At 36.4% G+C, this 22,553-nt stretch overlaps 1 protein-coding gene across 1 annotated transcript in view; it reads right to left on the bottom strand.

Moving 5' to 3' along the window:
* The window catches only part of LOC107558359 (tenascin-R-like), a gene marked incomplete at its 3' end in the record, with an annotated part of 53,593 nt that overhangs the window by 25,444 nt on the left and 5,596 nt on the right, over window positions 1-22,553 (bottom strand). The window contains exons 3-14 of the mRNA XM_016242022.1: window positions 21,430-21,693; window positions 18,252-18,367; window positions 16,489-16,639; window positions 12,498-12,767; window positions 12,072-12,257; window positions 11,097-11,186; window positions 10,601-10,864; window positions 9,071-9,337; window positions 7,653-7,763; window positions 7,426-7,569; window positions 2,876-2,995; window positions 1,357-1,500 (exon numbers count right to left, since the gene is read on the bottom strand). Of these exons, the coding sequence (XP_016097508.1) occupies window positions 1,357-1,500; window positions 2,876-2,995; window positions 7,426-7,569; window positions 7,653-7,763; window positions 9,071-9,337; window positions 10,601-10,864; window positions 11,097-11,186; window positions 12,072-12,257; window positions 12,498-12,767; window positions 16,489-16,639; window positions 18,252-18,367; window positions 21,430-21,693 (2,127 nt within the window). The remainder of the gene's footprint in view (window positions 1-1,356; window positions 1,501-2,875; window positions 2,996-7,425; window positions 7,570-7,652; window positions 7,764-9,070; window positions 9,338-10,600; window positions 10,865-11,096; window positions 11,187-12,071; window positions 12,258-12,497; window positions 12,768-16,488; window positions 16,640-18,251; window positions 18,368-21,429; window positions 21,694-22,553) is intronic.

The raw sequence follows: 22,553 nt of genomic DNA, 5'->3' as shown, positions 1-22,553 counted from the left end.
AAAAAGACAGTATAAGTCATTATAATCAGTAATTCTGTCCCCACTGGATGCAACAAATGCCTCGTTTGTAATGGGTTTTAATGTTTTTGTCTCGTCGCTCCGGCCGGACACGACATCACAGTATGTGAGGGGTGTAACATTTCCGTCTCACGCATGAGGTATTCGGCCAATCACAGCGCACTGGATAGCTGGCCAATCACAGCACACCTCGCTTTTCAGACCGATGAGCTTTGTAAAAATCAACACATTTCAAAAAGGCGGGGCATAGAGGAGAAACAATAATGTACAGTATGTGGAAAATAATGTTTTATTTAAACTTTAAACCGCATAAACACATTTCATTACACCAAATACTGTTCTTTTTAGCAGCATCATATGACCCCTTTAAGCTTCTGGGTTCATTGACAGTGATGTAAAGTAAATAAATATTCCTCTATATTAGTGCTACAGTTAATCTGTTCCTTGAATGGTTTTGGCTACTAAACTAGTAGTAAACTAGTTACCTCTGCCAGTCAATGCATAGCACTTTCAGCTACATTACCATTTGGGGTTGGGGGATTTTTTTTAAACTATGTTTTTCTGTAATGCTCACCATAGCTGCATTTATTTTATATATTTTAAAATATAATTTATTCATGTGATGCCAAAGCTGCATTTTCAGCAGCCATTACTCCAGTCTTCAGTGTCACATGATCCTTCAGAAATCATTCTTCATTCTTCATGTTGACTTCAATAAACATTCCCTATTATTGTCAATGTTAAAAACAGTACTGCATGGTATCTTTGCAGAAACTGATGCATTTTTTTTCAGGATTTGATGAACAGCATTAATTTTAAAACAGAAATAAACAGTATTTATTTAAAAAATATAAATAATTTGTGACATTATAAATTTATTTGCTGTTACTTTTGATAACTTTTAAGGTGTCCATGCTGAATAAAAGTATGATTTTCTTTCAGAAAAAAAGTTTGTGTATACACAAATAAAAACATAGTGAAAAGTCATTCATAGTGAAAGTACAACAAAAACAGCAGAACACTCCAACCTTTTAAAACGTTCTTGTCTTGACCCCCAGTGCTATATTTATCTAATGTATCACTTTGAATGTCTCAGGTTTGGTTTAGTCACATGGCTAATGCAGTGGTAAAAGAGGGTACTCTTTCTCTTTTGTTTGGACTCTGTTCTGGGATCCTCCTGTACTTCTTTACCTGAACTCTTACCTTCCTCAGCAACTGGGGTAAAGGCCATTAGGCCTGTTTTGAGATAACAAGGGGAATATAACTGGAACTAGGGGGTCTTGACCTCCTCGAGCCCCCCTGTAATTAGAACACAGGGAACAGAGATGGAGCACTTACGTGTGACAAAGTTGGCGATGACAGTGCCACTGGTGAGAGGACCTTTAGTGGCATAAAGAGCCACTGAGTAGGTGGTGCTGGGGATGAGCTGACTCAGCTGGTACTCCTGCTTGTTACCCTCCACTAAGAAGGTGTCTGCCATAACTGGAAAGATAACATCCATTAGTGCAAAAACAAGTGAAGAACTGCCAGTTTGTATGCAAAAACGTATAAACCTATTTATTTTAAATTTGCATTTAAATAATAAGGAGAAAAATGCATTATAAATGAAAATCTAATTTGTTTCCCATTTATTGACTGACAGCTCTCCTGTTCCCATGTTGAGAGAAATAGGAAGTAAGTGCAGAGGCGTTGTGTGCGCTGTGTAAACATGATGGTTACTGCAGTTCTAGACTAAATGTGAACATGCATTTACCAAATCAGTGTTCCTCAAAATTAATTAAAACAGTGAAATATGACACAAACTTTCAGTTAATTCACTGGCCGATTCAGTTGATCAGCAGTAAAACAGTGATTCTGTCAAAATTCCCTATAAAAATCATAATTAATTCCCTTAAAGCTAAATGTACCTGTTTCCCTTACACCCTATTACTGTGAACTGCATTGGACCACCAAAATAAACAACTATTACCACAAATGACAATTTTGGTTTCTAAAGGGATGTTCACACCAAAGGTGACAAGTATAATGATAGCTGTAACTATAAAGTTTTAATAATCATTCTAATTATGTGAGATTGGTGATGTCCACACTACAACAAACATTTTTTTTCCCAGCTGATGAACAATAAATACATTGACAGCCAAACATAATCCATCCTTGTTTAAAGCGGCAGATGACATAACTATGCATATGCTTATAATAAACAGAACATTGTCTGTTGGTGTGGACGCTGATAGTTATTGTTATAGTCATATTTATACATATCATTCTTTGTGTGAACGACCCTTAAATGTACTTTTTGGACACTCTCAAAAAAAATCAACAAATGCATATTTATCCTCATTGTAGTAACTAGTGTGGGTTGTATTTTTATTTGTTTATTTATTCATTTATTTCTATCTTGCACATATTTGCTAATGATATGTGAGGATGCCAAGAATCTGGTTACTGTTGGCATCTACCTACTTTGGCTAGCATCTACCAAGTTACAGATGCATTCACTGCAAAAGTTTGACTGGATGTGTATCTTTGATGTCAAAAAACAAATTACACAAAAAGCATTCTCTTCAGCCTTTTTAAAAGGCGATAAGCCAATTAATTTAGCTATTCCAACTATGCATGATAATATGGTTAATTGTATTTTATTATTGCCATTATTGAGACCTATTTGCATATCTGTTTTGCTTTTTTCCTGCTGCACTCAGACCTGAAATTGCAGCATAAGCAGCATATCTTTGTCCAGTGAAAAAGAATAGTTACATTTCATTTGGTACTTATGGCTACTGCATTTGTTAAAGAGAAATGATGCTGATAAAAAATTGACAGGATTGTTTCCCTTCCTCAGGTCTCCACATACCTTGGTTACGGGTGAGGGTGAGCACGTAGTTATCAACACTGGAAACAGGGGGGTTCCAACGTAGCAGAGCCCCCTGAGGTGTAACATTCAATGCCGTGAGGTCCATAGGCATGTCCATAGCTGTGTGGAACAGAGGATTGCGTGCAAGTTACAGAAAGACAGTCTGAGATAAGCTCAGCCAAGGTAATTGGCAGCAGTCTCATCTTCACCTTTTTTTCCCTCTGCAAACGATATTCACCGGCAATTTAAAAATAGAGCACCTCAGCAGCTTGGAACTAATTTATTGTGATTATCTGGCTGGAGAAGATCACAATTTCCTTAATTAGCCGACATCGAGGGAGAAATTAGACAGTCAAATGTGTGCAGAGCTCATTCTCAACCAGGGGTGTGAAGTAACGAATTACAAATACTCACGTTACAGTAATTAAGTAGTTTTTAATCAGTAATTGTACTTTTTTGAGTAGTTTAAAAATTGTGTACTTTTACTTTTACTCCGCTATTTTCCTCCATTTGTGGTCGTTACATGCTTATTTTAATTGTATTTGTATCCATCAACGTGATTGGATAGAGAGATAGTAATAGGTCTCGTGATTTTCCTCAAATCAAATTGTGCATAGAAAACTTTAACCGCCAACTGTTTATCATGGCTGCTGGAAGTGCATTCTTCAAGCATCAATTCAGTTGCATCTTCCTCTAACTTAATATGTTAAGGTAAATTTTGGATTTCTGCTTACTAAATGATTTGTATGCTTGCCTATCTAAATGGCCTGAAATTTGGAGTGAGGTTGCAGGTATTGCATACAACTCCCGCAAGTGCCACGTTCGGCAAATTCTCACTCACTAATGAGACGCGCGATCTGCGCTGCCTCGTCTCTCCCTCACGTAAGGTTTTTTTTAAATGTTATTATTTAATTTTTTTTTATCCATTTTGTACAATCCACCTTCATTTAGCAAGTGCACTCGCGCATAAACAATTTTCAAGTTCAACACTTTTTGTTCCATTCACTTGTGGATGCTGCTGATTCACCGAGACCGCCGCGGCTCAGCAAAGAGGCATGCGTGGGTGTGTGTGTTTTCCTTTGAAAAAATTTCCCCAGAAATACTTAGCTATTTAATGCAGTTTTCCTTACAAATTGTATTATCATTATCAGCATAACAATTCGAGTAAATGTGTAAGAGGTATGGCATGATGCCATCCTTTTAGAACAATGTGCATTTATGTTAAAATTGTAACAAATTATCAAGTTTAGTTATTCTTATTTCTTTATTGCAAAACGCAAAAACTGGCACCGTTTTGGAGAGAAATGGGCTCTCATTTTAACCCATATCATGGTGTGTAATGCTGAACTAAGAGTTTCTAATGGTGTTTGTATTTGCACTGTTCTAAATATTAATATTTTATGTGCAACAACAGCATGCTGTCTCAGTGGCCTTACACATGATTTTAAATCTATTTTTTCAGACTTTATGATTTAAATGGGGATGATTGTACTGAGAATAACTTTCATCTTTTCTTCAACTGAATACTGTTTCCGTGATGTTTTGATGTATTTTAAAGAGTTGGCAGTCAAAATTAAAACTGCTGGATGATAGATATTCTGCATTCTTTATGACAAACAAGATTATGTGAATTACAGAATGTACAACGTTTTTAAAATGTGTAAATTGCGGTGTACAGCGTTTATTATGAGGGGGTAGAATCCACAGCTCAGTACTCACTACTCAATACTCATGAGTACTTTTAAATAGGCTACTCTTTTACTCTTACTCAAGTAGTTTTTTGGACAAGTACTTTTACTCTACTCACACTACATTTTTTGGAAGGTAATGGTACTTTTACTTGAGTATATTTTTTCAGTACTCTTTCCTCCACTGTTCTCAACAGCATTTCTATGCAAGTGAGTAATGAGAAATGTTGTTCTCCGTAATCCTCTATCCATGCTGTGACTTTCACAGATGACCTTCCTTATCTCAGACAGGAAAAATCTCACTCTCCTTTTTGCACTATAGTGTATGTCCTCTTAGATGAGGTCAGTGGACTGTAATCGCACATTACCATCTTCCTATTCTGATCTACCACACACATTTTTGTTCTCCCAGCCTCACTGGCAATAGCCATATTACGTCTACAGATGTAGAGAGCTGACCCTCCCATTAGGCACCAATGACTTTGTTGCAAGAAATTGTAGGCCCTCTCACAACCTTCCAGAAAAGCTGATCTCCGCTGCCTGACAGCAGTTCAGAGGCAAAATCCCCCAATTCCCCATTGCACCTTCCCCTCTCTCTGCTTTACCAAGTCTTGACATGCCCTACGGTGACAGACTAGGAGGAGAATATCAGTTTTCCCTTATGCAGTGAATGTGAACTTGATGATCCTCAGCAGGTCATTAGGCAGAGCTGTGAACCAGAACACAGCGTTGAACCAGATCCATCATGTTTCATCAACCCTATTGTCACCCTTTACATAACAGCTGAAATAAGCCACAATGTTTTTTTATATCCTATTAATAATAATCTGTTTCCAAAAGATGCATTTTAAAGGGGTCCTATTATGATCTTTTACAAAGTCTTGATTTTGTTTTGGGCGTGTACTAGAACAGGCTCTCATACTAGGTTGTTCGAAAAACACATGATTTTTCACATATTTTACATTATTACAACACCTCTCTCCCAAGTCTGGCATGAACGGCTCGAATAGTTCCTGTATCGAATGAAGGCCCGCCTTCTGAAATACGAAATGTGCTGTGATTGGTTAGCTGGGCCAGTGTGTGCTGTGATTGGCAGCACTCGGCGCCTGGTCGGGAAATGTCATGCCCCTTACCATAGCCACCTGCGAGCTTCAGTGTAAATATTGTGTCAAAATCAAATCAATTTGAGCGCGATTTAAACCCGTATGATTGTAACGACTCTAAGTCCGTCTGCCTTGGGAAAGCTAGCGTGTCTGCGACATAGTGATAACACTCGTTGCCTTCTCTAGTGCAGCTCAACCAGGTCTCGTCCCATTCGTCGGTATTTGTGATATCAAAATATGCGTTGTAGTCCAAACGAGTCATTTGTTGTAGTTTTTGAAAAATAAATAAAATATCTCCTTTTGAAGTGGACTTTGAGCTTTGTAACTTTGCAGATCTTTTTTTATGCTCAAACAGCAACATTACAGACTAACTTGAAAAAGTGAAAAAGCGTAACAGGACCCCTTTAAAAAGAGCCACTTGTCACTTTGCATTGTTACAGCATTGGCAAGATTTCTGTCAACACGGGCAGCTTGAGATTGTTTGCTTGTCATATTTTGATTAGCTTTGAACAAAACTGTCAGGCTTTAAGCTGCGATGGGGAGTGTAGCTCTGTTTTGATGTATAGGCAAACACTTCCTACCTAGTTAAGTGAGTCAGCATTGTTTAAGCAAAGGCCAGCATCTGTTTTGTTTCATTGTACTACATCAAATTATATGACTAATTAGTTCACTTCCTAGGCTCGAGATAGACTAATTTATTTCAGTGATATAATGCACAGCTGGAACAAACACTGTTCTGTAAAATTTGTCTATTGAGACGCAAGTTAAATATTCCTATATTAAATCTAAAGCACTATTCTATTCTGAAGACAAGCTTTTAACATTAAAGCAATACACTGAGAACAGGTTCACTTGGCTTTAGTAATACTGGGTCTCATTCACTAACTGCATGTGTGCTTATTTGTGTGATATTTTTAAATATTAAATATTGTTTTATTTGTATTTTATGTATTTTATCATATTTATTTTTAATAATAATAATAATAATAAACATTTAATATATTATTAATTCAAAAAAATTAAATGCATTGATAATTATTAATATTCAACTAATTTTATATGTAGATATATAACATAATATAGATGATTATAATTACATATACTAAAATATATTTTACAGATAAAAACATTCTACATATTATTCACAAAAAAATAAAAATAAAATAAAAAAAATATATATATATATTTTACACTCGAGTACACTAAAATACATTAAAACTTGTACACTACTTAGAATAAACCTCATTAGAATAATAAACAGCATTAATCAACAGGGTAGAAACTTTATGCACAACATTTTGTGCATCTGATGGACATTTTCTGTGAGCACACATTTTCTTGTCTGTGCATGTAAGTATGAACACTTGCCCACAATTAGTGAATGAGACACAATCCATAGTACTAGCTGCCTGTCGCCGCCGTGTGGTGCTGTTCAAATAAGATGGCAGGTGAGCATCTCTGCTGATCGCTGATTCCATTAGTAAAATTTCATTTCACTTCGGCGAGATGGCTGGCAGCCTCCCAGAGGACGGGCGGAACGCACAGGGTGAGAGATGGTACTCATCACATGGTAAATGATGTGCATCATTCCTCAGACTGTCATCCATATTTCTATCAAATCAAAGTTCTGTGACGAACGAGGCTATATGAGAGCACATCCTTCACAAAATACCAAAAGACATTTCCTAGGGTAAATTAGAATACCAGTCTGCAGGATGTGCAGTAGTATATGATTAGTAACAGAAGAGAACAGAAATACCTGTAAAGACAGTAGTGGTGATGACCTTGCTCTCTTGGCTTCCTCTCACTGCGTTCAGCTTGATCTCGTACTCCGTTGCTGGATGGAGGCTGGTTAGGGTGTAGTTGGTGATGTCATTGTCAGTCACCACATTGTCCATCCTACCTGTGATGACAAATAGTAATGCTGACTTATTTTTCTAATTTGTTCAAATCAGACATAATTTAAATATAAGGCAGAGAAAGTACCTTTTGGTGATTGGTAAGACATTTTGTAGTAATCAAAGGGTGCGTATGGTTGAATCCATGAAATGGTTACAGATTCCTCTGTGACGTACTGCACAGTCATATCCTTGACACCTCCACATTCAGAGAGAGGTAATTATTAGGGGAGGATTACATATCGTTGAATTAATTAAGACACAAAAGGGTGAAAAATCTGCTGTGCAGCTGTGTGCAGGAATCATAATGAGAAAATCCTGTTTTGAGATCCTGTTTTGAGCACGGTCACAAATTACTTTTAAATGACTGACACAAACGCAAAAACCTTTAAGGAACAAAAATTAGAGTTCTGTCATTATTTAATCACCCTCCACTTCTGTTAACGTTAGCCATTGACTTCCATAGTGCTTTTTCCATATGGAAGTCAATGGCTACCGTAAACAGTTTGGCTACCAACATTCTTCAAAATATCTTACTTTTATACAGGTTTGGAACAACTTGAGGGAGAGTAAATGATTGTCATTTTTGAATAAACTAGTCCTTTAAAGTGTACCCTAGGAAAAATGCACGTTAACTTGTTTTATGATTTCCTTAATCGATTTCCCAAACTAAAGCCAATGCTCTCAAAAGACTTCATTAACACAACCACTCAGACTCTTAATTTGGTAAAACGGTTAATTTTCAGTAATATTTGCATTATTTTCAGCACTTCAGTGTGAACTATAATTTTTATTTTCAATGAAGATCATTATTCTTCTTGGAATTTCTATAAATTTGCATATTTATTAAGCCTCTCATTTCTTTTAAGCCATTGAATTTTATTCACATCAAACAATATCCAAGGTGGTGGACTTAAGGAAAGAACAGTGTGAATGCTGAATCAATGAATGGCACAAATAGCTCTGCAGGTCTCTTTTAGTGCTAGGAGAAAAGTTACTTTGTCATAAGGCTGCGGTTGAACACATTTCATATCTTGAAAGAGATCTCAACAAGTGGATTCAGAAATGGAGAATAGGCGAATGGAGACTAGATAGTCCATCATCACAGATGTCTCTATATAAATAGCAAAGTCATGATAGTTGTGTGAGCAATTTCATAAATTGCACTTCCAGTGCTGTGTGCATTACAAACCCAGCAGGTATTAATATGATGCTATTTGACAGCACGTCATGAATATAGCATTACTTTAGTTTCTCCATGCGAACTGTTTTTGAAAGCAAACTGAAATGAATCATGAAAATGATACATGCAATTTGCATGAGATCAAGAAAAATGTACAGTCTGTTTAGGAAAAGTGTTAATTGTTTTTGAGTGCACTGGCCTTAGTTTGGGGGAAAAATATGTAAAATCAACCCTGAGAAACCCCTATTTTCAAACATTAAATAAGCACACTTAACAACTTCAGACATAATATCCTTGGACATAATATTCATTAGTATTAATACCTGTTGTGACTGAGCCAATAACTGGCTTTGAGGTCACATTGCCATGCATGGTAACCAAGGTAACAGTGTACCGCCTGGAGGGCAGGAGACCAGTGAGGGTGATTCTGGTTTTGGACCCGTCTAGAGCAATCTCAGAATCATCACTGGAGTCCTGAGCATTGTAGTTCAAGATGAATGCATCAGCAGGCGGTGCCGGTGCACTCCATGCCACAGTCAATGAATCAGAAGTGACATCAGAGAAGAAGAGCTGTGTGATAGGGCGGAACCCTGAAATTGAATGACAACAACTATATTTTACGAAATGCTGGCTCCTGTGATTAAAGATCTTTTAGTTGATTGGCACATCCTCACAGAAAATGAAGAATAATGAGATGATTGGATGAAGTTTGCAGAAGAGATGCAGCCAGTCAGTAGATATCAAGCCAATTAATAAAAAAAAGTGAAAAATGATGATGAAATATGATAAAATCTTGATACTGTAGAAATAAATGTGTTGATGTGCCATGCCAAAGCAAGTGAGTGATAAAAACCAACACGGAATGCATAAGGAAGTTCAAGTCTGAAGCGTTATTACTTTGATAGATGTAAAAAATAAATAAATAAATTGAATAATTAAATAATGTAGTGGAGCATTCTCAAACCCCCAGGGGCCCATAACTGCAAGGGGTTCTAGAAAGTTTGTGGAAGAAGTGTTAATTTAAATTTAAATTCAATAAAATTATAGCTGTTAATTTAATGTATTAATTATATATATATATAAAAATAATGGAATAAAAAATTGAATAAAAAAATACAGAATTAATCATGACCTAACCCCTATGTAAATCCTATAAAAAGTTGTGTTGGCAAAAATTTGCTACAAAATGGATTATGGTTGCAGATTGTGACTTATGTTCAATGATACGAAAAAAAAAAGTTTTGTCTGTACAATAATTTACTCATCTGCCACAATAATGTCTTCTGATTTTTCTTAATTTTTTTTAGGAAGCATTGTTATACTATCTGCAATTTATTATGTCATTATATGCAATTGATTGGCATCCTTATAAAAATGTTCTATTTGATCATTTTAATTCCATACATTTTTTAGGACTATCAATCAGTTACATGATCTTATCACTAGGTAGAAAGTATGGAAAATTAATGCAGTAAAGTGGATAATGCTATAATAGAGATATAATGCGAGTTATAAAGACAAAATGTTGTAAAAATGCACAAGGAAGATTTTTTAAAATTATTAAATACATTCACTGTGATGAAAAAAAAATGTTGGGAACCCCTGAAGTAAATGACAGATGGACGGCTGGATTTTGATGAAAAATGATTAAAAGTGGCTACAAATGACCCTGCTGGGAAAAAAGCTACAGGAACCATTACATCCACACCATTCTGAATCCTCATGCAATTATTGGAGAGATTAATGATATTTCTGGCCAAAACTGACATGACATGTCACGAGGCGGAGATGAGGCAATGCTTTGGATACTCAACAGTGATTCCTGTACTTGATTTCCCAAAAGATCAAATTACCTGTAAAGGCATCAATAGTGGCTGCAGTGCTCTTCTGCCTGCCTCTCTGTGCTGCAACTGTAATGGTGTACTCAGTGCCTGGCTCTAGACCTGTCAGTGTGGTGGTGGTGACATCCTTGGGCACCGACAGCTCAGTTGTGGCTCCAGTGGAGGAAGTGTAGGTCACCCTATAGTGATCAATAGGCCCCTGCACTGTGCCCCACAACAGGGTGATGGTGTTATCTGTGGAGGCTGTGACAGCCAAATCCAAGGGGACATCCAGACCTAAAGATCAGAGTAAACTGTGGCTGTTTCAAGGTTTGTAATGGGAATAATAAGGTGTATGGTTCAGTAAACCTTCAGCATGTTTTTATTCCATTGCAAACATCATATATCAGTTCTGCTGGCAAAAACAGATTTGCACAAGTCGGCAGCAGGAATACAAACTCCATGCAATTGAAAATACATTTATTTCACGGTGATCTGGCAACGGCAGGCCTATAATCTTATCCCTTACCAGTTCTGGCATTCATCGTAGCTGGGGTGCTTTGGTTGGCACCTAGAACTGCTGAAATTCCTATGCCATACTCTGTGCCAGGCAGTAAATCTAAAAAGGAGAGAAAGAAAATTAGTAAAAGATAGACAGTGACTTTAAAATTGAGCAATACGTTATGCACATAAGCAATACATTTTGCTGTCACTAAATAAGTATGCATTTTTGGTAAATATAGATGTGTGGGCCCTCACAATTAGTTCATAATGAGATGAAAAACAATGAGACACTGAGACTTCAATACAATCAGAAATGTTGCTTACGTGCGTAAAAGCTGTTAAATAATGAACAAAAGTCTGTATGCCTGCAAATTTGAAAGAGTAGTTGTCGACAGTGAACCTAGACTGAGGATTCAGGGTCTTAAAGTTGGCCATAAAGTAAAAAGTGCATATACAAACTTTATGTGTGAATACCTAAGAATACCAAAAAGATTACGCATACAAATCACAAATCTTGGAGAAAATAAATGCCTTTATAATGTACTTAACATTGACCTCAACTCGTAGTGATAAAGCAATACAAATAAATGAAGATCTCAAACCATTATAGTGACAAAGCAATATAAACACATTATATATTTATATATTTAAAATGTTAGGATTCATGTGAATGTGTGATGGTATGCTGTTTTATTATAAATAGAAACATTTTAAAGCATTTTAATCTTTCAATTTGAAGCAACTGTTGTTTACATAAAACAATTTTAAAGCATTTTTAATTTTAAATTTGAATTTTATTGAAAATGTTAAGAATTTTAAATGGAATTTAAAAGAAACTATTTTATTATGAATAAAACATTTTTTTTTACCAAGTATTGGTTCTATATCTTATATATCATAATATCTGAAATTGGGTTTTGTCAGATATTGCATATTGTATAGAAATTGTCTAGAATATTTCAGTACTATGAAATAAAGGAGAAGTTGGGTTTGAGTTTACCAGTGAGAATAGTTTTGGTGGTGGCGCCATCATTGAGTGGGACAATGACTTTGTCATACTGATCACCAGCCAGTGTGCTGTAAACCACCCTGTAGCCTTCTACATCTGCCTCACTATTGTCCCATTCCAGCTCCAGGCTAGTGGAAGTTTTCGACAGCACTCTCAGGTTCTTTGGTGCATCGATTTCTAAAAAAAGAAGAAAAAAAAAAGACACATTCGATAATGTACTAGTCACTTAAATGGATCACAGAAAGCTGGATTATCAAGTTGCATTTCTGGAATCAAATATAAATGTTTATGTAAATGAAGCAGACCTACTCCACTTGAAATAAAGATGTTAGTATAGCTAAAATAAAGAATGTGAAAACTAAAATCAAAAGTAAATAGTGAAAAATAATGTACACAGTCAGAACTGCTTTCTTTCACCTGTGGTAAACTCTGTGGAAATGGCTCCACTCTCAGTGCCATTCCGGACTCCACTGACTGATACTTCATATGTGGATCCAGGCCTCAGGACTTGGAGGGAGTACTGGCTCAGAGTAGACTGGAGGCGAAAGGTGGTCTTTGGTCCATCCACCCCTACCAGCCCATACCGCAATACAATCTGGTCCACTTTAGCCTTGGGTGGGTTCCACTCCACAAAGGCAACCGTGTCTGAGACATCTCGTACAGTAAGCTGTGTTGGCCCATCGATCACTGATGGAAAAAAACACAAGACATTATCACTGATATAAGAAAAGTCAGCTTCTCAATATGCTAGAAGGGTTTTCAACCATGAGTCTGAGGACCCTGGGTATCCATAAAAGCACTCCAGGTGCTTGGAGAAAATATAGAAAACATACTGAATTTTCTTTTAAATTCTGACATTTTAAACAAATTTTTAAAAATCTGATCAGCATGATATAATCTAAATATAAATGCAGTTACTATAAAGTGAAAAAATAGTGTAGGTCCTTGGCTCTGTAAAGGTTTAAAACCCTTAATATAGGAGTTAATAATATAGAAACAAATCATATAAAAATTTCTCTAACATGGTAACAGTGGCATAAGAAGTTAGTTTTTTTGAGTAATTTGTGCCTAAGGGTGTTTATTTGATGATTTGAGTTTAACAAAAATCATCAAATAAAAGTTTAAAAAAAACAAACAAACAAAAAAACAACAACACAAAATGACAGTCTGGATGATTAAATGATCAATGATGAACATAAAACATCCCTTTTTGTTCCATTAAATACAAATGAAGATAAAATACAAATTAGCAAATATGTGAATTTGCTTGAAGTGTATTTTTCCACAGAAAACATAGCCCTAAGATACAGTACAGACCTAACATGTCCTAGAGGATTCAGTGTCAAAAATGACAGTACAGTGCATTCAAGTACAGTGCATGAGAAAGTGTCAGTAATATTCACCAGATATTGATAGCAGGCAGTCCCACTGCAAACCCGCACTCCAGTGACTGAATCAAGTGGCCATGCTGAGCCTCCAAAAGGCTCTTTTAATAATGGCTGTGTGAATAATTAACCTGCTTTTTTATATAGGGCAACATGACCATCTGCCTCAGAAACAGGTATTGTGAAGGAAGATGTACATCTCTGGAACTTTTGACCTCAACAGTTCAGCTCATCTCCAACCTTGACCTCATTCTGCTGTGATATGCAAAACGCTACTAATTGGACCAGGTGAGACTGCGCTGAAGCGTACGTTTACCTTTCAAAAAGATGAGCCTACAACATATACTGCACATGATGCCATTTTTAGAGTATTACAACTACATAATGTGACCCGTTAATCAAACACGAGGGTTTAGGAGGAACCCCAAGTATGAGGAAATTATGTCACCCTGTTCTCTACACAGCCTATTCAATCCACAAGGGTGATTTCTTGGTTTTATTCTAGGCACACCAGCACAGTCTCATTTGGAAGTCTAAGCACACTAGAGACCAGGCAGTAGACTACTGTTTATTTTTTCCCCAAAAATGTTGTATTTTAGCGCTTGAGCATAATTACTGTGAAGCAAACTCATGAGGTACCGAGCGCACGCTTAGCAAAAACTCGTCTTCCCAGGCTTTCTCCGGGGATAGATAAATCTTTGCACACATAAATAATTAAGTGACATCAAATTTGTCTTTCTTTATCCAATAAGGTATCTGCAGTGGACGCGTGAAATATTAATGGACTCGCATGCATAATTAATGCCTCTTTAATTATGCTAGACAGTGAGGCCCGTAGAAATTAATGGCGTTTTCACAGCAGACATGCAATTTCAATTGTCCAGGAAAAGTTCAATTGAATCTAATCCTCCTGTCTGTAAGTGACAGAAGAAGAATTCTTGGGTGAAGTTTACATTAAGTGCATAATTGCTGGCAGACTCACCCATTCATCATAGTGACATTTTCCATTAGCTGAAGCAATGTGACACCTCCTTGCAGTTTATGCCTTCCCAGCCCAGCCCAGCCCGGCCCCTCTCATACGTCATTTAAAAGGTCTGTTTACATACCTTCCTTAGAGAGTGCACTATATCCCTGGCTGTATGTTTTTCTGCATGTCTTGTAAGACACATTTACAATTGCGTTTCGTTCAGACAACACACTGTCAGCAGACTAACAGTAAAATGACTGTGTTCGTAGTATAGTTTGAAGGTGAGCCCTCTGTTCAGCCTCACTGCTGCACTACTGATTTCAGCACCAAGGACAGAGGAAAAACGACAGGACATGGTAGATGGGTGGAGGAAATCACTGCTCAAGCCACTTCCAATTTGTCAGCTCCATCTACAAAAGAGACACTAGTGACTCAGCTGGCTGAGTAACCTGAAGGGAAAAACACTTCAAATTGTTTGCGCTTTCATCTTCTCAGCACACAGAAAGCAACGGTAAACTAGATCTCCCTGCACTCTGCCCAAGGAGCATTTGTTTGCCTTGCAAACTTTTATGTCTCCATCAATGATGAAACATCCTGTTCTGCCATTCCACACTAAGAGCATCTACACACTATCACAAAACTTGAACATAGTTAATTCAGTCATGGCTGATACTAAATAAGTCATCATAATATAATATAATATAATATAATATAATATAATATAATATAATATAATATAATATAATATAATATAATATAATATAATATAATATAATATAATATAATATAATATAATATAATATAATATAATATAATATAATATAATATAATATAATATAATATAATATAATATAATATATTTAACCACTGACTATAGCCATTCAACATTACAGTATAATTGAGAGCTATCAATTTTAACATTTCTGTGGCCTGGGTATGAGGAGCATTCACAGCTTATATGGACGGTACGCCACTGATATATATATATATAAAAAAAATTTTTTTATGCTCTCAAAATTAGCATGTTAACACATGCAATACATTTTTTCAGTTTAACGGTGTTAAAAATATTTTACGCAATTAACACAGGGGCGGAGCTACTGTAATGTTAAATGGCTATAGTCAATGGTTAAATATTAGGGGGAAAAAAATATTTCCTAGATACATCAGTAGTATTGGTATCAGTGATACTCACCTTCAGACATAAAAAAGATGCCACTAAACAAATATAAAAAAATATACATTTTTTTATGTTGTTTCTACATTAATTTGAAGACTGAATGTGAAATTATTGCAATATAAATGTATATTTAAAAACTTTCATGTTAGGTGGGATTAATCATGATTAATCACAATTAATTTCATATAAATGTGTAATTAATTAGTTATTTTTTTTATCAATTGATATAATATAATAAATAGAAGCATTTGCAAATAGGCAAAAAAAACTATTAAAGGGAAGTTTTATCAGTAATGTATCAGTAAAGTGGACAAGAGGTGTTTAGTATTACTTTTTATGCTATGATGGAACATGGTGGTACATTTCATGACAGATCTTGACCTCATTCCTAAATAATTAATTACTATAAGAATGCATTCGTTTTTTTTATCATGGAGCCTTGCAAATGGTCTTCAAGCTCCTCAGAAACAATTACTGAACAAAAAGCTTAAGTTGCACTATAGAATCTTACACAGATCTTATTGACTAAAGGTGCAATATACTGACATTGTAGGGGTAATGAGAAAATGCAAGTATTGGGACGCACAAACCACTCTATGTAGGTCATTAAAAATCAAAGATATATACAGCAAGTTCAAGAAAAACATGATTGAGTTATCGGAGAATGAAACAGCGAGGCGTGGGTGTTCCTATAGATCGGCTGGTAGAGCATGGTGCTAACAATGCCAAGGTCATGGATTTGATTCCCAGGGAACACACATACACTAAGGGTATTACTTGACTGCACTGTAAAACGCTTTGAATAAAAGTCTGCCAAATGCAGACTGTAATTGTAGACTGTAAATCAAATGCAATGTAAATGAGTGAGAGGCATACATGTGATAACGGTTGCAGTAACAGGCTGGCTCCTTCCTTGGTCTTTCAAGGCCACAAGGTTGACAGTGTATTCGTCCCCAGGCCGCAGCCCTGTTTGGTGGAACGACGTGATGGTACTGGGTAGTTGTGCTGTCATCCCTCCATCATTGTCCTTTGACGTGCACAAGACACAAACACATATAAAAATATCACATTTCACAATTCTGGTATCAGAGTGCAGGCAGGCATGCAGGAATAAACAGTATACTGCTCGAATCAACAGAGATTGTTTTCAGGAGGCAGTCGGCTGTGTAAACAAAGAAGCTGCTGGAATTTCAGTGTAGATGCATTTCTCCAGATGTTTGATGTATTGAATCAAGCCTTGTTTTTGATGCATCGCACCCCACAAAACATCAGCTAACCTCCCCTGGAACGCTTATGAAATCAAGCAATATCAAAGTGTGCGAGGGTTTCAGAAGATGTGACTGTTCTAAAAAGCCTCTTTCCTTTTGTTTTTTGCCATTGACTGCCCTCACATCCATTACGATATTGTGGAAAATCAGGCTCTTACGCTTTGTATGATTAAATCCACAGAGGATATGACTTCCACTTCTAATATGATTTCCCTAGTGGTGTACCAGAGTTGGCTCTCATGCACAGTACTCTTAGCAGACCCTCTCACCGATGGAAAATTGAAGTGCACCATGATTCCGCCCTCAACCGTCGGCTTCTTTGTATTCAACTTCCTATTCCTTCGAAAGAGGCTTTTGACTTTGTTTCCAATGTATTTTCTTCTTTTAGTCCAAAAAAATGAGGGATTTATGAAACTCATGAACTCACTTTGCAAGGGCATAAGCTATGGATTTTGCTGAAAGCTAAGACAGTGGCATGAGACCTAGACTTCCCAGCACAGGACAGAATACTGCACTCTTCAAGGGGTCCTAAAAACATGTGGCTATTACACGACTGAGCTCTCAAAACTGTCTACAAATAGATTCGCCAAATCATCTCCTGGCTAAAGGAAATCCTTTGTGTGAGCCATTTAAGTAAACCATAATCCCCACTTTACCGGTTTCCATTACACACAAGCATACCTCTGATATGTCTTTTGTTGGAGGGAAACACTGTTTACAGATTCAATGGCTGGGTCTTAATAGTAATGCTACAACCAAATGAAATAATGCCTCAGGGGCTCTGATGCATATTTGTTATTATACATAGGGAGAGATGTTTCACCTCGATGTGAAATGACAGGTATGTTGCACAGGAGACATGCTGTTTTGCATATGGCGATGTCTCCCACAGCTATTTCTTATTGAGGCACCGAGCACAAGCTCCACATTTTGTTAGCATGCAGGAGCGGGACGTTTTTCTTCTTCCTGTGAGGGTGCAGAATGCACATGCTGAAAATGTTTTGTCCTTTCTCCAGATGGAACATTTGAAAGGGGATTAGTGAGAACATCTCTGCCTGGATGTATTGTGTTTCTGCCATGATGCAAAATAATTCTCTTTCAAACAAGGACAGATTGACATTTATCATGCTGAGAGGCACCTGTCAGAAACCGAATCATCTTTGGCTTCAAAAAGCATTAATTTATCAGCTGTGCACAGATGTCTGTCAAAACCTTACATTGCAGTTTTCTTGTTTACTGTTGTCGAAATACAATGTGGCAGATGTTGAAGTCCACAAATGCTACAAGATTCCAGAACCTTAGTGTTGTTATGCCAGAAGCTACAGCAGGGGCAGAATCAAATGAAGTGTGACATTCTAAGGAAAGCCTTACCTTGGGAATGAAGCTTATTTCCCAACCATCAAACAAGTAGTCTAAGGGTTGCCACTGAACCTCCACGGACGTCTCCATGATGGATTTGAAGAGTAAACCATCTGGATTCGAGAGATCTAAAAGGTACAGATTGATGCATTATTGGCCTCCGTCTTGTGTGTGTTCAATAAATCAACATTTTTCTCAGCCAAGGTGGATCTTTAGTCTCTGCTTTTAGCTCTGTAAAAAGAGAGCAGTGGATACAGAGAGGTTCACTTTGCAGACATATTCAGGATTATGTTATTTTTGCCAGATATTTTAAACATGCAATGCTTCTTAAATAGTTTACATTTATTGTATAAAGGATGCAGTCGGGAAACCCAAAGAATAGAAGTCGAGAAATAGCTTTACAGTCATTTCACAGTACACACAAGTGAAACTCCAGCCTTTTCAGTGTCAACAATTGTAAGAGCCTCCAGAGGATTTGAAAATAATATCATGGAAACAGTAATAAAACGCTATCTCTGCTGGGAGTGTTCTGCTACTTCCATGTATATGATGACATTTAATGGTTTGTGAGAAAGTGATAATGTACTGTCATACAATAAGTATTACTAAATAAAATCTGACAGTAGTCAGATTAATTATTTTATTAAAAACACAATAGAGCAAAAAATTTATTAAATAAACTTACATTTTTCAGCTATAGTTTATATGTAGTAATACTACAGAAATTAAAACACTGCATGTCTTCAGTGTTTGAATCAAATATGAATTGATTCTTATTAAAGATCCAAAAGTGATTCAGTCAAGAGCAGTGAATGATTTTCTTTTTGTCTTTTGTTGTTTGATTAACATTAATGACACAGACAGTAGCAGATAAATTAGGCTGCTAAGAAAGTGATAATGTACTGTCATACAATAAGTATTACTAAATAAAATCTGACAGTAGTCAGATTAATTATTTTATTAAAAACACAATAGAGCAAAAAATTTATTAAACTTACATTTTTCAGCTATAATTTATATGTAGTAATACTACAGAAATTAAAACACTGCATAGTCTTCAGTGTTTGAATCAAATATGAATTGATTCTTATTAAAGATCCAAAAGTGATTCAGTCAAGAGCAGTGAATGATTTTCTTTTTGTCTTTTGTTGTTTGATTAACATTAATGACACAGACAGTAGCAGATAAATTAGGCTGCTGTCCCTTTAAGACTGACTGCACGTATCCAGTATACTGAAACCGGTTTTCACCCAACTGTTTACGTTTATGGAACACATAACCGACTGTGTTTACATGAGTACTCCACACGACGGACATTTTGATATAATTATGCATGTGTCTGACCATTCAAGCACAATAAGACACAAAATATCTGAATTTGCGATTGCATGCTGTCTGAAAGAGGTGCTTTTTGTGTTTGCGCTTCAGTGTGTCATTGCATTGAGTTCTTCAATGCATACTGCGCTTAATATCTCTATTTAACATCTAGCACTTTATTTTTTCATTCATACATGTATTTTTTATATCTCTAGGTGTATATCATTTTTAAGTAGTACTGTGCTAAGCAGATATATTTGCATGCCGAGGAAATAAACGATGGCAAAATCTTTAACAATAGACACTTTATACAGTGTCAACGATATACTGTATATACCGTCATACCACCCAGCCTTACTATTTTTACTGTATCTATATCTTTTCTCTTTCTTTACTTCCTTGCTTTCGCTCTCTATTAATTGCTTCCTTGCAATATGTTTTCTTGTTGCTAACTGCACAGGATTTTAGCTATTGCAAGCATATGCTTTAATTGCAGAAAACGGGCAATAATGTTCAAAAAGTCTCATCTTTGTTAGATTACAGATACTATGGCTTCACTAGTTGAATATCTCAGAAGTCTAAGCAAGCTCTCGATGCCTGCCAAATGCCACATGCAAATAGCAATTAGTTTTCAACTGTTTACGTTTATTGAACACATAACCGACTGTGTTTACATGAGTACTCCACACGACGGACATTTTGATATAATTATGCATGTGTCTGACCATTCAAGCACAATAAGACACAAAATATCTGAATTTGCGATTGCATGCTGTCTGAAAGAGGTGCTTTTTGTGTTTGCGCTTCAGTGTGTCATTGCATTGAGTTCTTCAATGCATACTGCGCTTAATATCTCTATTTAACATCTAGCACTTTATTTTTTCATTCATACATGTATTTTTTATATCTCTAGGTGTATATCATTTTTAAGTAGTACTGTGCTAAGCAGATATATTTGCATGCCGAGGAAATAAACGATGGCAAAATCTTTAACAATAGACACTTTATACAGTGTCAACGATATACTGTATATACCGTCATACCACCCAGCCTTACTATTTTTACTGTATCTATATCTTTTCTCTTTCTTTACTTCCTTGCTTTCGCTCTCTATTAATTGCTTCCTTGCAATATGTTTTCTTGTTGCTAACTGCACAGGATTTTAGCTATTGCAAGCATATGCTTTAATTGCAGAAAACGGGCAATAATGTTCAAAAAGTCTCATCTTTGTTAGATTACAGATACTATGGCTTCACTAGTTGAATATCTCAGAAGTCTAAGCAAGCTCTCGATGCCTGCCAAATGCCACATGCAAATAGCAATTTCTTTCAAATTCATTAAGCTCCAATTGTCTTTATTATCTCTGAATTACCTGCAAAAATGTAAGAAACAGAAGGCCAGACAGTGGTGATTTATGATTGTCTGTAGAATGCCCAACTGGCTTTTCACAAATAATGGAATGTTTGTTATGATGTGTTCTATTCTAGGCTGAGGCATTTTGCTCAAGGCTGACAGGCAGTGACTGTATACGAAAGGCCCTCTAGCATTTTGCCAATCTGGCACTGCTACTCACCAGGTGGTGGGTGTCTAATCATATCCTGTTGGCAAAGACAGACAGTTGTTCCTCTGAAGAACTAACATGAGGTGTGTGTGTGTGTGTGCAAATGGGACTGTGAAGGAGTGTGTAATCTCTCATCCAGGTCTATTAAACCTGGGTCATGCTTGGGTAACAATGATGCACTTACAATGAAAATGTCAGATTCAAGATCTATGCAAAACACCTCAGACATTTCAATAGAAAAAAATAGCCTTATCTGACCAAAACACAGATGTTCTTGGAATAAAAGAGCTCTCAGGAGAGAAGTGCACTCACAGGTGGAGACTAAGGTGTTCATTGGGGCACTGATGATGTTGTCGATCACGGCGTACAAATTGATGTTGTACTCCAGACCCGGCTCCAATCCTTTGAGGGTGGTGTTGGTAACATTTCCTGGGACTCTGATCTCTAGTTGTACTCCACCAGGGGTTGTGGGGGCGTAAGTGATGAGATAGTCTGTCAGGATCACAGGCCCCTCCCACTCCAGATCAATGGTGTTCTCTGACACACCCCGAACTTGCAGATTCATAGGAGGTGACACTGAGTATGAAAAGAATGAGGATATCAAATTAATATGAATCATTCTGATTAAAAAGCAATTATTCTGAGGAGACGGGTATGGAAAATTCTCTGATGTGATCTCAGGCAAATTACACTGCAAGTGTTTTACTACTTTTGTTCACATATACCTTTTTAAAAATGTGTATTATAGATAGATAGATAGTAGATTGATGTTTTTGTATGTAGTGAACTTGAAAAAGTTAAAAAAATGCTACTTCTAAAAAGAGATGGAGAATCCCATTTGGGCTACCCAAGAGACTAAGAAACAACCCGGGTCTCCAGAACACATGAGAGTTCCTCCTAATACTGGGCTCATAGGAGTAGCTATAAGTGGCCCCTAGGGAATTACTAAGGACTTGAGAAAGCAATTCAGCTCCTTCTACACGAACAGGACAGACTGGCGTTCCTTCTGGTCCCCCTCTACAACAGATCCCTCAAAATAGAGAAAAAAAGTCCCAGGGTGCATACTTAGCAAAATTTATCACTCTAGCATCTGTGCTTTTCACCCATATCTAGTTGCTAAGCTCCCCTTTTTATTTTCAAGGAGGAACTAGAATCCAGGAAGCGGAGCACAGATATTCAGATACAGTCTTAGGCAAAAAGGGAGCAACAGTCTTTCCAACTGGATGTTTATCAGTTTCCACTTCTCACAAGAAAGTCTCATCACTTACAAACTTGAAAGCTGGCATCAATTATTTTAAATGTCTTTCTATAACAAGAAATATATTTTGCATAATCAGTATATATTTTGTGGCATATTAAGTATAATCAGGAAATGTTGTCTATTTAAATTTTATATATATATATATATATATATATATATATATATATATATATAT

This window comes from Sinocyclocheilus grahami, unplaced genomic scaffold (genome assembly GCF_001515645.1).
Source record: "Sinocyclocheilus grahami isolate Dianchi unplaced genomic scaffold, SAMN03320097.WGS_v1.1 scaffold21.1, whole genome shotgun sequence".
In the NCBI taxonomy this organism is placed as follows: domain Eukaryota; kingdom Metazoa; phylum Chordata; class Actinopteri; order Cypriniformes; family Cyprinidae; genus Sinocyclocheilus; species Sinocyclocheilus grahami.
The sequence above is the reverse complement of the archived record's forward strand: the minus strand, read 5'-3'. Positions and strand labels throughout refer to the sequence as shown.